Source organism: Gavialis gangeticus, unplaced genomic scaffold (genome assembly GCF_001723915.1).
Source record: "Gavialis gangeticus isolate Ggan-Ray unplaced genomic scaffold, GavGan_comp1, whole genome shotgun sequence".
Taxonomy (NCBI): domain Eukaryota; kingdom Metazoa; phylum Chordata; order Crocodylia; family Gavialidae; genus Gavialis; species Gavialis gangeticus.
Window position 1 is genome coordinate 12,312,517 of NW_017729003.1, and position 14,937 is coordinate 12,327,453.

General features: G+C 44.0%; 1 protein-coding gene across 1 annotated transcript in view; it reads left to right on the forward strand.

The window, feature by feature from the left end:
• CDH23 (cadherin related 23) overlaps positions 1 to 14,937 on the forward strand; it is a 626,459-nt gene that overhangs the window by 414,021 nt on the left and 197,501 nt on the right. The window contains exons 14-17 of the mRNA XM_019507822.1: positions 8,248 to 8,312; positions 10,068 to 10,305; positions 12,266 to 12,371; positions 13,188 to 13,315. Of these exons, the coding sequence (XP_019363367.1) occupies positions 8,248 to 8,312; positions 10,068 to 10,305; positions 12,266 to 12,371; positions 13,188 to 13,315 (537 nt within the window). The remainder of the gene's footprint in view (positions 1 to 8,247; positions 8,313 to 10,067; positions 10,306 to 12,265; positions 12,372 to 13,187; positions 13,316 to 14,937) is intronic.

The window sequence follows — 14,937 nt, forward strand, 5'->3', positions numbered from 1 at the left end:
GATGCTTTTAAAAATCCCAACCTTAAAAGCATCCTGGTACCTAATATAACACAGGTTGCATCAGGCCAGGTAAATTAATCCCCAGTACACACAAAAAATGTAGCCTATGTTAGTTTGCCTGGCACGTGGAGGAAGAAGATCCCATTCAAATTAGACTGCACAAATATAAAGTATAATTTTCAGTGGGTCATGATTTGGTGAATGTAAAATGTATTTTCACCATGACACTTCAAATCACACATTATCAGTGTTGGCATTTATGTCCTGAATTTAATTTTTTCCTCTCAGCCAGTTGGATTGTAAAGTTGTTCAAAAACTGTAAGACCTGTTTTTGTTCCATGGAATGGGGAAAGTGTAATTTTCCGTTCTCAGCTTGTTGATATATAATTGATAAGAGGTTTTTTGCTCAGACTTAAAGGTAAGTAGGTAAGGCCTTGGGCAGTGACCAACCATAGAAGCAGCCTAATATGTAGAAATCTTGTATGTAAATAAATAGCAAATGAAAATAGTTGAGATTTTAAATGGAAATAAATATGTAACTTAACTACAGCTGGTCGCTAGCATTAAATACACAGATCTGAACATGTATAGATGTGGACTTTCATTGTAAAGTGTGTATGTATCCCTAGAAGAGCCTGACTCTGATCTCCCTTATAACAGTTTAACTCCATTTGCTTTTGTCCTGTTACTTCTAGACTGATTTGCACTACCGTAAAGTCAGGATTGAGCCCTTTAAATCCACTTCACAAGTGTAGCATGACTGGCAGCATGTACACAGGAGAGGCCCAGGGCTAGACTATTAGAGTAATTACAGCTCAAGATTGATCTACACTGGCAGAGTTGTGTGTGAGCCCAGGACTGGAATATTAGGGAGTGCTGCATGTCAAGACTGAGCAGTATTATCAGAGCAATGCATGTGATGCTTGAACACCATCTGCCCATGCTTTACCTAGCTGTAGCCAGTGTTGTTACTTCTTCATTCCTGAGAACAGTAAAAAATCCACAAACTTCACTATAGAAAAAGAGTGGAAAAGTAGTAAAGGCTTTTTCTGGTCATATGTAGGTCAAGATTTCTTTCTTATCTTTCATTAATCCAGCACAAATGAGTCTTCCTGCCCAATGAACTAAAGCTGTTGTTTTGGACTTAATTGCACTGTTTATCAGAACAGGGGGCTGTGCTACATAAGCCTGCTTCTAACAATGAGGATCTTGAAGAGGCTAACATAAAAGAGCTCTTTTTGAGCACTACGTGGTTGCAGATCCACAGGAATGCAGCATGCAGGACTCAACTCTGCTCTCATTCAGCTGGAGTTTCTTATCCAATAGACAAACAGGCTGCAGTACCTTCTCATTCAGTCCAACTCAGAAAACTCTGTGAATGGCAATGGGCTTTACTGTAGGCTGTTATTTTAAGCCCTTTTATGTATTGAAAATATTTACTTGTTAATACACGTTTTCCTTGCTTTATGTTGTACATACATTCCTGGTAAACAGTGTATAACTCGAATTCGCATAAAGGGAACCCACTTTACAACATAACAAATAGGAATGTGTTCCAACACCTTGACTGTACTGACCCTCAGACCCATTTCTACCACTTTCACAAGACAATTTTGGTACTTACCAACACCAGGCAGTACACGCAAGCACAGCATGGTGGTGAATGTTTAGTTGGTGTGAAGAGAGGGTGGTGAAGGGTAGTGAAGTTCTCTTGCACTTCGTTGATGGACCAGAGAGAGGGGTAGGAGATAAGAAGCCATAATGGGGATGGCGACTACAGAAACGCGGGTCACAGACAATGAGCGAGGAGCACAGATCCACACAGGAGACTATATTTTGGTACGTGTCACTCCCACAATGCACCACACAAAGCAGCTGACTTGTGGGTTTCCACCACACCAATTGCATGAGAGTCAGTTTACCTCACATATAACAAATTTTTGGTATAAATGGAGTCATCACATAAGAGAATTTGCACATACAGAACCCACATAAAGTGTGGGAAACCTGTATAAGAGCATTAAATTTATGACACGTTATAAGCTGCCTGACAGCTGACTTTCCAGGTACTTCTCCACTATTCATCCCCCTTCTCTCTCCCCACCCCCCAGCCTGTCTCTCACCCATTGACTCCTCAGTCTACATTTTCACTGACTGCCTGTCTTACATGCATACCAGCCCAACCTGTGGCTTTTTTACTTTTCATTCCATCCAGGAAGAGCACACACCAACTACTGAAACTTCCTTAGCCTGATGCAGGGTTTTTGAACCCAAAAGCTTGCTTAAAAATTGTTCTCCAACTATTTAGTTGGTCTAATAAAAGATATCAGATTCACCCAAAGAACCTTGTCTGTCCTTATATTAAATGCGCTTTTCCAACTACAAGTGGACTTTTCCCTGGATAAGTAAGCTCTGAATCTGAAGGCACCAGATCATTAATTTTTTATTTATCAAGTATTCTTTAATTAAGTGTCACTCTTCACTCAAGTGATGAGGAACTAGGAGCTTGATATGGAAAATCCAGGGCTCTTCACTGTGTAGTGTAACTGGCAACCATGTTGATTTTGTTACAGCAGTTGGCAAGGAATGAGCCTTAAATAAAGGCAAGAGAGAGGAGTTTGGAACAGCTGTGTAGAGCTGAAGGGGTCATCAATTGAAGCAATACTAATACATATGAAGGGTACGTGGAACCTGCAGAATTTGGATTTGACCCCTGGTACAGTCTCATTCGTCACTAGCCTTTTCAAGCAGGCAGTAATGTGGAGCATATTTAGCCAGAACCTATTCCTTCTCATTGAACAGTTAGGACTCTGAGGATCATTTGGTTGAAAGGCCATCTGGACACCTGTGGATAGATGCACTGGCCACATTAACTCAGGGCAGCTTGAAAACTCTCCGTGGAATGAGGTTGGATCAAAAATGAAGAAACTGTTGGCTTGCATGCCTGCTTGTTAGCCTTCTCCCTAATGGGGTGGAACGTATTTGGTCCGAGAGTTCAGGGAACCCTTTACCAAAGCCACATTTTGAGCCAAGAAAAACTGAAGCCTGATGCTGAAGAACCATGCTGAGACGATTACCCCAACAGGAAATTGCAACCTCTCTCAGTTTCCAGCTGGCAGGGGAGGGAAAACACCTGGAAGGTTTGCTGTGAGGGAGACTGAACCATTGCAAATTGATAGGTATGTGGTTCTCCCACTGGGCAATCCTTGCCAGACCAAACAGCAGTGTTGCTGAATAGAGCAATGGCAGGTTAAATGAAGAGATGGAAATACAGGACTGGGGGTGGAGAGGCCAAGCAGTTCCTTTTGTCCATCTTCCTTCCCCTCTGACAGAGTTCTGATCCTCTGTGCTGAGACGCGCCTCCTTAATGCCAAGTGTCTAAATACTGATGCAAGGCTTTGATGGTCTCTTCGAGACAGCTGCTGGGTCTTAAAACAAAACCTTTGGCCCTTCTTTCAGTAGTATCTCTCATGGTGCTTTATGCTCCCCACATGGAATTCTCCTTCTTAAAAGGGAAAATATGCAGATAGTCTTTCAAAGAAATCTCCTTTTGTCGGGGGGTGGGGCTGTGGTTGTACAAGAAAGAAGTGGTCAGTGTTAGCTCCTCCCCCTTGTGAGGGAAGAATGTCTTCAGAGCAGCTTTTGGGCTAAGAAAGAGAAGAATGACAAAGGCTCTCTCCTCTGCTACACTTAAGGATCTGTTTCCTTGGCCTCAACTTAATGGCACATTAACAGGGTAGTCTGTCCCCTTAAGAAGGGGCAGCCATCCATGATAAGGAAGTTCAGCTTTGGGGTGTTTGATTAATGAAGGAGGGCCCACTGGGAGCATTGCAGTGCTTTAAATGTAATTCAGTGCACTGTTTTAAAAAGCTCCTAGAAGAGAAAACGAGAGAGGAAAGCAAGCTGTAAGGAGAAGCCAGGCTGCTGGCCTGGGGAAGAAGCCAAAGTGGAAAGTGGCTCTTCCCCTAATGTCCAGAGAGGATAGAGGATTTGGGTTTGTTTGTTAGAAACTGAAGTTTGTTTTGTGAAAAATAACAATACCTGAGGAGCTCATAACAGAGCTAATAGGGCTGTGTGAAGCTTCAGTTGCTGATTCAATTCAGTGGAGATTTGGCCCGGTTCAATGGCCAAATCTCCAAATCGAATCAGGAGACCCTTTAATCTCTCCTAATTGAATTGGAACCCTCTGAATCGATTCGAAAAGATTCGGACATAGAGACAGCTTTAAATGCTTTTCTACACGCCTCAAGGTACCAGGCGGCTCCTGAACGCTGCGATGCTGGGGTGGATGGAGCATCCCATGGGAGCATGGGGGGCTCCCCAGCAAGCTCAGCAGCAGACCCAGAAGTGGACACTGGGGGCCCCCCCCTCACCACCTCCGGCTCGGTGACTGGTGCCTCCTGGGTCTGGGATGGGCACCCAGGGTCCCCCTGCGGCTAATCACTGAGCCAGGGGGCGCGGGGTGGGCCCTGGTGTGCTCCCCAGTGGCCACTTCCGGGTTCTCCGTCAAGCATGGGGCGGGGGGGCCTGCACTGCTATGAGACACTCCATCTGCCCCAGCATCGCAGCATTCACAAGCCACACCTGGTACCTTGAGGTATGTAGAAAAAACATTTAAAGTTGTGTCTGTGGCCAAGTTGCTGATTCTCTGAATCAGCATCGAATCTTCAGATTTGGATTTGGCCAAATTGAATCAGGAACAGTGATCCAAATCAACTAATCAAATCACTGTCCCTGATTTGGGTCGAATCCGAATCCAAATCAAATAGGGCCCATTTCACACACCCCTAAGAGCTAACTCTGCTGCAACAGGCAGCAGGATAAATAACATATTTACAGGTCCCTAATGCAAAGAAGAATCTGCCTTGAAGAAATCTGATATTACACCATCAGTGTAACTGTTGCTTATCTACAGCACCAACCACACAGAAGAGCCTGGACTTTGCAGTCACCCAGGGTATCCATTTTCATCATGGGCAGTTGCATGACTGGCACTTCTTTTTTGAGGGAGGTGCCAAATGCCGTAGAAAGCCCCCAGGCAAACACGGTTCTTTGGGTAAATCTGGTATCTTTTATTAAACCAACTAAAATAGTTAGGAAAATTCTTCTTTGCAAGCTTTCTAGTACAAACACCCTTCATCAGGCTGAGGAAGCATCTGCAGTTGGGCCGTGCTCTTCCTGAATGGCTACAACCTATACCCAGAGAAAGCCGTTTTCAGTGATCTGATCCCAACCAGGGAGGAATGAAAGAGAAATACTGTTCTCTTGAATGGGATCCTGCCTACCCACCGTGTGGTAATTAATAGCAGGGTGGTTCTGTTTTATTTAATGAAATTACAGTGCACAGAATAACTGAAAAGTTAGAGCATTAGTAGTGTTTGAGTGGTATTGCAATTGATCCAATAAAAGATATCGCTCACAAAAATCCTACAGCAACACTAGTCAGATAAGGTTCAGCTAAATGTACTGTAAGTGTAAAAGATTTGCCCTGCTGAAGCATCATTACACAGGAAGCATTCACCACCTGAGTTGGGAAGGTATTTGAGTTCCCATACTCACTCCTTTCTCACTCTCCATGCTTCTTATTTACCCCTATAAATTAGACAGGACATTGGCCAAGGCCAAGCCTAGATAAAGGGGCTTCCTCCCCCTGTGATACCGTCAGACTCCTGTTCTGTCAAATGTAATTGAGGCCAGAGATGAATCATGAAGGTTGCCTCAGAGGGCTCTATTCCATGCCACTCCTAAAATAGATGGATTTCTGATATGAAATGTAGTTCTGACTCTGCCTTTTGCAGTTCTGTTGACACCGAAGCAGCCCAGTCGGGGCTCAGTTTAGGGAATATATTAATAAAAAACAGTATAGTTTGGGAGTTTTACGCCATTTTTCTCATTTTAAAGTATTTTTTTCTGGTCCTTTTTTCCTTGCTGCCAGTCATGTATATTTTATATATTCATTAGTGACAGGACTTTAAAACATGCACAAATCTTGCCTTGCTCACAGAGAGTGACAGTGTGAGCTTTAACACACTTTGTTGGGGAGGTGGTTGTTATTTTGCTATGTCCAGTCTGCGAAATCTGTCACAGTTCAATCAAGGTACATGTGTAGACTCTTGATGATCGGCCTCAACCTCAGCTAGGAACCAAAAGCACAGTAAAGAGGCACAGCCATTTCCTTCTTGCATCATCCCCAACTTCTTATATTAAAAAAAAACTAAGAACAATGAGCTATTTGGAGCATTGCTTAGTTTTTTCTGAACTACATCTGGTGCTGGAAAGGAAGTGTGTATGTGTGTGCATGCACGTATATGTGTTGCTGCATTCCTGTACATATAACTAAATGTTAGTTGTTGTTTAAGAACTTTTAAATGCAAGTGATCAGAAAGCACTTCCAATCACGCTGTAAATTTTGTGCTTTACACAAAGTGCTTAAAGTTACAGTGTGATCAAACTTAACAGATGTTTGGCATTTGGTAGTGGGGGCTCGGGCTCCAATCACTGTGAGCAAGGCTAGGACGCAGGGGCATGCCTCACAGCATTGCATGCACTAGACTGTGGGAAAGTGGGGAGAAGGACTAGGTGTTGCCTTGCACTCAGACTGTTAGTGACATCCTTTCATCCCAATGCCTCCTCCTCCTTAAGGCCAGGAAAGAGTCTAATAACTTGAGGGAGGGAAGTGGAGGGCTGAAGCTTTCTCTCCAGTAGCAGAAGGCCACTCTCTGGGGGCCAGTACACCCCCCTCTGTCATCAGACATTGGGGACCCTCACCCTCGGGTGGGGGTGCCAGCCAAGGCTGTCTGTCTCCCAGTCGCTGTGCTGCCAGTAACTGGCTGGCCATACCACCGTGCTCCCTCCCCCACCCATGCAGCGTTCCCTCATGTGGGAGAGGGTCTCGGAAGGGCTGCACTCCCCCCCAGTGGTGCCATTAGGCACTGGAGACCCTTTCTCTGGGGTTGAGCACTCCCCTATGTGGGGTTAAATTGGGGGGGTGCTGGACTGGGCCCAGGCAGCCTTGGGGCTCAGATCCCATCCCACAGCCAGCCTGCTGTGTTTTGACAGTACACTGGCCCAGCCAGCACAGGGCACTGACAAGCAGCAACAGGCTGAGGTGTGGGGTGGGGTGAGAGGCCTAAAGGGTGCACAGGCCTGGCCCACTGAACCCCACATGGCGGAGTGCTGGGCAGGCAGGGGAGGGAGTGCTGTGGTAGGTGTCTCTTGACATTTCTCTACTACATTTTGTCCTTGTGAAGCCACAGGGAGTAGGTTTGTAATAGTTAAATGAAAATAAAAGCTTTAAATTCCTCCCTTTTAGGGGTTTCCTAGAGCACCTGTATATTCAGTTGTAAAAGTTCTGGAGTTTGTCTTTTGTTTTATTCCATTGTTTATTGCTATACTTTTTGTGTACTTACACATTCTGTTTTAGTACAGGTATTTAACTTAAGCTACAGCCTGCCTAAAATTCCCAACCACCAAACTTTTGTGGAAGTGGTGTAAAAAGATCTTGATTGAGTGCTGTTATTTAGGGCAGGCTATGAGTCAGGGGCACACAAAGAATACATTTTAGGGAAGCAAAAACATCTTAGTGCCAGACTGATAGAGTGATAAATGTCAGCTAATAAAATCTATTCAGGTGCTAGCCTGTTAATTCACTTGTAAAAAAAAAAAGGTGGAGGACAAAGAAGAGAAGCACCAGGTTTGTGTGACTCCCTCGAATACATTTTAGGTGCAGATCCTGTTATGTAGTCATGACAAGTTAGTGAATCAGGAAAGGTGGTAAGGAGTTCTATTCTTAGAGCAGTTCTTGTTGGGAATGTAGCACCTTCTTTCTACAGGGTATTCTAGAGAACAGGACACATAAAGATAGTCTAGAACAGAGGCTCTCAAACTGTGATCCGTGGACCACCATTGGTCCGCAAGCTCCATTCAGGTGGTCCGCAGAAAGGTTGCGGAACAATTGAGAATATCGGTACTTGGCCCTGCGCTTAATTTATTTTTGCTGGAGATGGAGATTAGGTGGTCTGCTGAGACCCTCAGCAATTTTCAAGTGGTCCACAAAAAAAAAATGTTTGAGAACCACCAGTCTAGAAGGATGTGAGTGGGTCAACACAGCAGCTACAGATAGCAGGGGCCTTGAATAAAGTTTCTTGTTTAGTTTTCTCATAATAAAGGTTTGCTTTTGAGATTTAACTTTAACGTCCCTGTCTATATCTTTGTTATTAATATCTATTTTGTGTTTTAACTTCTTAGGCAACTGACAATGATGTGGGCACCTATGGGAAAGTTAGTTACTTCTTCAGTGATGATCCTGACAGGTAAGTGTGACAAAACCTACATAGCTGCAGTTCTTTAAACTGCCTTCTTGGTCTTACCAGGAAGTCACTCAACTTTACCTGCAATGCCTCATCTGAGAGAGAGCCTACTGAACACTGCAGTGTAGAGTTCAGCAGCCAACCTCTTTACATAAAACCTGTTCCTGTTTTCACTTGGCGTTTTCCCCCCCAACTAAATGTCTTTTGTTTATTTGGGTACTCAGGAATTTAGAGACATATAGAGCTGATTAGTATAGATGGCTTAGTCCTGCTGCCATTAAAGTTAGGGACAAAACTTCCATTATCTTCAGTAAGAGCTGGATGAGACCCACACAGGGTGCAGGTGCTTTTTGAACTACCCCTGAACATCTCCTCCAGAACATTTCAGATTGACCTGGGTTTGATATCTGCACTTGAAAAAGGCTTGTTAAAAATTGGAAATGGTTTAGGAAAAAGCTATAAACATTTGGAAAACACAGCTTACAATGCAAGAATTACTGAGCTGAATCTGCTCAGCTTATTAAAGATGGAGCTTCATCATAGAAGTTTTCTGACACTCAAATAATTTTTAATCTATCAGAGGGAGGTATAACAAGATGTGAGGGTTCTTGTTCAACCCCATACTATTGAGCTTGTTACAGCACTTACTGCATAAAGGTCTACAGCCTGTGAAATCACCTGTACTTGAGTGTTTGCATAAAGTTAACGATGGTTTTTTCATTTTTAAATGCATATTAGGCAAACATTTGTCTAGTTTGGCTCAGACAGAGATGATCCTGCCTTGGGTGGAGTGTTGGACTCTAATCTCTAGAGTCCAGCCTTTGGAGTCTAACCTCTGGAGTCCCTTCCAGCCTTGTTTTTTCATGATTCTATTATTGTATGATTAATTGCTTTATTATATTGGGATTTATACATGCAAGTGTTACTTGAAGTCAGTAAGAACATTTGATAAATCGTATCATAGTCTGTAGAAAAGCTGCATGACACCCACTTCTGCCACTGGTGTGTGAGCGGGGAACTAGACTGCCTCAGAGCAACATTTTGATTTCATAGATTTCATAGACATTAGGGCTGGAAAAGACCTTGGAAGATCAACGAGTCCAGCCCCCTGCCCCAGGGGCAGGAAATCATCAGGGATCATAGGATCCCAGCAAGATAACGTGGCTCATTAGAAGATGATATCAAGAAAATATCAAGATAACGTGATATTTTGTGTGGCTCATTAGAAGTCCTTTCTTAGAAAGAAAGGAGAGGGATATTGATGTTATAGCATAAAATAGGCAAAATTAACCCTCATATAATCCTACTGGCTTCACTGGGAGCTGAAGTTTCTCAGCCCCCTTGAAAACCAAGTTGTTTCCTTAAGTGCCTTAAAATGGGTTTGAGTGCCAAAGTTTAAAAAGGTTGGTTTTAATCATTTTGTGCTGCAGGGTCTTTACTAGTTTGGCTTTAGCTCCCTCCATGCTTCATTTTCTCTATCTGCAGAATGATTTGATCACACCTACTCCACAGTGGGGAGTTAGATTTAGCTGGTGTCTGGATTCTCCATGAGATCCTTGGCTGAAAGAAGCTGTTGAATTGTGACGTGCTGCTGTCAAGAAGAGGCTAGGATACTAACACCAAGCATGCTCTAATATCCCACTCTTACACTGTTATTTCAGACAACTTCCCATCTGTCTGGAGAGAGGTTGATTTTTATTTTATTTTTTTGTAATTCCTCTGTCTCTTCCCCTCCCTCAACTTTTTTTGGCTTGTCAGATTCTCACTGGACAAGGACACAGGTGTGATCACGCTAATTGGCCGACTGGACTATGAGACCACGCAACGCTACACACTGACAGTCATCGCGAGGGATGGGGGTGGGGAAGAGACAACGGGGCGTGTGAGAATTAATGTTCTGGACATCAATGATAATGTCCCCACCTTCCAGAAAGACTCCTATTTGGGGGCTATCCGTGAAAATGAGCCTTCAGTCAATCAGCTGGTCCGTCTCAGGGTAAGAAATTAGAAAACCAGGTCACTTGCTACTTTGCTTCCCTTTCTCCATGCCCTCAGCCAGGAACCACTGGGGAGAACTGGAGCCAATGACCCAGCATTTTTCCAGCTTTGATTAGTCTTAGAAGAGCTGAGGAGGGGAGGGAATGAAGCAGTATGAAGCATGTTATAAAACTTTTTCTCCTCCTCGCCCCCCCACATCCTGTCTAATTTTTCTCTTGTACTCATCATTGTTCTCTTTCATCCTTTCCTATTGAAAGGCAGTCTGAAGCTAGTGTGATGCAACTATACCTCTAGGAAGCCCTACAGGGAGAATGAGCCACTATAATTAAACTCTTCATGGATGCAATTAAAGAGGAGCATCACTGGGTCAGGAGTATGGGGAGAGGAAGAAGGAGAAGGAATTGCTGTCCATCCTTTCCTTGTAAATGCTGTAATTAATCCTTAATGTGACGGGAATTTGGCAAGATGCTTACTTTCAGTATTGCCCCTTTCTTCCCCTCCTCCAAGCCTTCCTCCACTGATTACATGCAGGATTTACTGCATCATACTTTGTTACACTTGGAGTGATTGGGGCTTCCCTGAAGGCTCTCTGGATTTTGTGACAGAATTGGAAGGATGCTAATGAATTTGCCTCAGTATAGAACAGAAAGTACATCAGATGGGGAGAGTTGAATTTTGACTATGACAGCCTGTATTATCATCCCTCAGAAATTCCTGTGAAAGGCAGGGTTACAGGAAGACAGGAATCTATTGCTAAAGGGAGATGTAGCGTTACCAAAGGCAGCAGAATTTTCATTTTGATAGGTTTGAAATTCATGGGGCAAGCACATTCAACTTCAAAATTCACCATTGGCATGACAAGCTGTACCAATGTTGACAAGCTCCCCAAATGTAGACAAGCTGAGCTTAGCAAAGGGGAGGAGAATTGCAAACCTTTTCCATCTAAGATGAATCTTCAACAGAGCTTCATCAGGAGTTCTCCATCCCCAAGATCAATGCTTCCTCCTGAATGCAAACTCCTTTTCACTACCTTCTGAGCCTTGCCAAAAATCCAGCAGGCAGGTGCTAAGCTGTTTGCTGCTGACAGAATTATAAGCTTTTTCCATGAAAATGCGGGCAATGGAAACCGCTTGCCTTCTTCACCATGGCAAAAAGCCCCTTGTGTTCTGGACTCTTTGTAATGATCATTAAGCTCTGCTGTCTTTTCCCCAGAAAAGCAGATATGTGAACGTAGCAAAAGTGCTGCAGTCACATTTTTAAGTGTTTCACATCAGTGTGTTTATATCCATAGGTGTTTTGCTTCTGCCCAAAGCAAAACAAAAAAAAAAAAAGGTGGGTCATGTCAAAAGGCATTTCTTCCCTCAGAGACAGGATGGGAAGAAATTATGATTTCAAAACTCCTTTAACTAGTACTGAACACCAGTTTGCAGACCTAGTGTTGTATGCATCCTTAATGACTGTTTCTGGGTCTTTCCCCGATGAAACCAGTAGGCCAGACTGGAAGGGAGGGAAAAGCCTTCTCCAACATACCCACAAGTGGAGGAAGGAGAAGAGGTTTGGCCTAAACATGAAGCTAAAATATGTAGCCCAGAAGAAACCAGCAAGTGAAAAATCAAGGTGGAAACTGAGTCTCTCTGTTCACTACAAAATAAGGGATACCACAGGCACTACCCAGAATTAATTATATCCATTTTGAGGGTCAAAGGAAGGTAGTATACAGTATAGAAACTGAGGAAACAGATAAAGAAAATCCATTTACTTTACCACCTTTGTAATCCAACTCTTACTTTACCACCTTTGTACCCACTGTCCCATCCCTGCAGCTCTTTCTTCCTCCTCCTTGCCCTCTTTCTAAAATCATTTGCTTCGTTGTTTCTTCTTCTTAGACAGCACTTTTTCTCAGACATGATTCATTCATTGGTGTGGTGATTCCAAGGCTTTCTTCTGCTTTAATTCAGGCAACTGATGAAGATTCTCCACCAAATAACCAGATCACTTACAGCATTGTGTATGCTTCTGAATTCCGGAGCTACTTTGACATTAGCATCTATGAAGGATATGGAGGTGAGCACTGCTGAGGTACTGGCAAGGTGTCCCATGAAGAGGATGAACAAGAGACTGAGTGGGAGAAGGGATTGCTGCTACTTAGCAGGAAAAGGGTGATTCAGTTAGACTTTTTTTCTGCTTGGGGATAGATTAGAACTGTAAACACTGGCTGTCTGTGGAAGGAGACCTGCAGCATGCTATGCTTCTGATTCGTACTATCCAGAGGAGGCCCAGGTTTTTTAAAGTGAGTAGTGATTTCAGGTTTGCCAGTTTACAGGTGCCAAAATGACACCTTTGCAAGGGCCTCATTTTCAAAAACTGATCATCTGCCATCTGCAAATCTGGCTCCCTCGAATTTGGGGAAGAAATAGAGATGCCCTAAATCACACATCACATTAGAGAATCTTGACCATAGTCAGTGCTGGTCTGCCAGGAATTGCAATTGCTAGCCTGTAAAAGGAATGGGAGTCACTGTTGTTCCTCTGTTCAACTCATTCTGGCAGAGAGTAGATGGACATTGTTCCACTGGGTGACTAATGTTGACTAATGCTTAGGTGGCTCAACTAATAGCACACTTACCTTGGAAAAGCTGTAGTTTCCTGCACTAGAGCCACTGCAGTAAGAGCTGGCATTTTAACCTCATCCAAACCAAAGATAGCACCAGCGCTGACACTTCAGTGAGCAGAGTGGGGGGAAAAGGATAGACAAGGCCCAAATGGCCAGAATCTGAGTGACCAGATGGAGTAGCTCAGATACAGTTCAACAAGTGTATAGATTAGTTAGTCAATTAGCTTGTATTAATTGCATTTAATCTAAAACTGTATGCCGTTTTAGTGATAAGTGTGACACATCCCCTGGATTATGAGCAAGTCTCCAACGGAGTTATTTACCTAACTGTGATGGCCAAGGATGCTGGCAACCCACCACTCAACAGCACAGTTCCTGTCACCATTGAAGTGTTCGTAAGTATACGGAACATGTCCACTATAACCTCCCTACAGGGCACCATCATTCCACCAAGAGCAGAAGTTTTTAGCCTGACATACCCAGAGTGAGCAGCACTGGTAGTGCTAAACAAGTATGTCTTCCTGCTTGATGCCAGTGTTCATTTGAAGGGGTAATGCTTTGTACTTACCCAGCACCTTCATGCCAGGATCATAAAGGGTTTTATAAGCCCTGTGAGGTAGGTAAGTTTGATTCTGTCCATGGTTCAGATATCTAAACTGAGGCTCAGAAAAGTTACGTGACTTACCCAAGACCGTTCATCAGGCCAGGGGAAGAACTTGGAAATCCTGTCTTGCAGTTCCATGATACAATCACATGATGCTTCCCCTGTGTTACTCCAGCAAGATCACCCAGCACCAGCATAACACAGTGTATTTTGTACATCTAATATCGTGTATTTGTCTGTATCAATATGTATACTCACATGTTGACTTTTCTCTCCATTTTTTAAAAATTCCCTTTTAGAAATAACTTTACAAAATGCCATTCCTTTCCTTTTCAAGTATGTTCTTTTTATTTCATGAAATATATCCACACCATCCTTTTAGTTTCTAGCTGAGAAGCAGCCTTACCAGAGGTGCCGATAGGTACCAGCTATCTCAGGAAGCTAGCAAATGGCTCTTATAAGGCATGTGTAAATGAAACAGGGGCCCTAAATTGAAGCAGTGGGTTTTAAAAAATGCCACTTCAATGTAGGGCTGATTAAACCCCCATGTCATTCACGTACCCCACTGACTTACCTGCCTGTCTGGGGGGAAGGGGAGGGTGGGCTGCTGGCAGGCAGAGTGGTCCCTGTGCCACGGTGGGAGCTGGTGCTTCCCTCAGTGGCAGGAGTGCCCTCCCCCAGGCAGCACCCGCCCACAGGCACCTGGCTTGGGCAGTCCCAGGGCGCACCGCAGCCACAGAGGGAAGCACTGGGCCCCCATGTAGCTCAGGCAGGCAGGCAGGCTCCGGGGGTAGGGTGGAGTGATCAAGCTTGCTGCTTTCCTTGGGCAGAGGCTGCTTTCCCAGGCTGTGGCCAGGCTGCCTGCAGGGCTTCCTGCAGAGCCGTGGAGCTGCACGGGGCCCAGTGCTTCACTCTACAGCTGAAGTTTTAGTTTGCTGTGCCCCAAGTCATTTAAGGTGCATTATGCCGCCAAATTTCCTACAGCAGCTGGAATTAATGGACACCACAGAGGTGTGCAAACACCGGCACCATTAAAGCGGTGCAAAAGCATTTAGCCCCCTTTAAGGTGTTGTGCACATGCCTCTTGTTTCGTCTACACACAGCCTTAGTGGAAAGAGGTCACAAACTTTTTTTGTGTGAGACACAAACATGGTGAAAAAGTACTTGCCAAAATAAAGATTTTGCTTTCAAACATTAATTTAGTAGTTTCAGGGTTGAAATTGCAGAAGCCATTTGACTCATGGTCAGCTTGAGGGCCTAGCTCTTCTAGGCACTTTGGAATCCCTTAGCTTTAGGGTCTTAAAGATACTGACCAACATGTTATGGTAGTTTTGAAGAAAGAACTGAAATATGACAACAGCTTTAATATTAGATATGCCCAAGTGACTGACAGGGTGATTCAGCAGACAGATG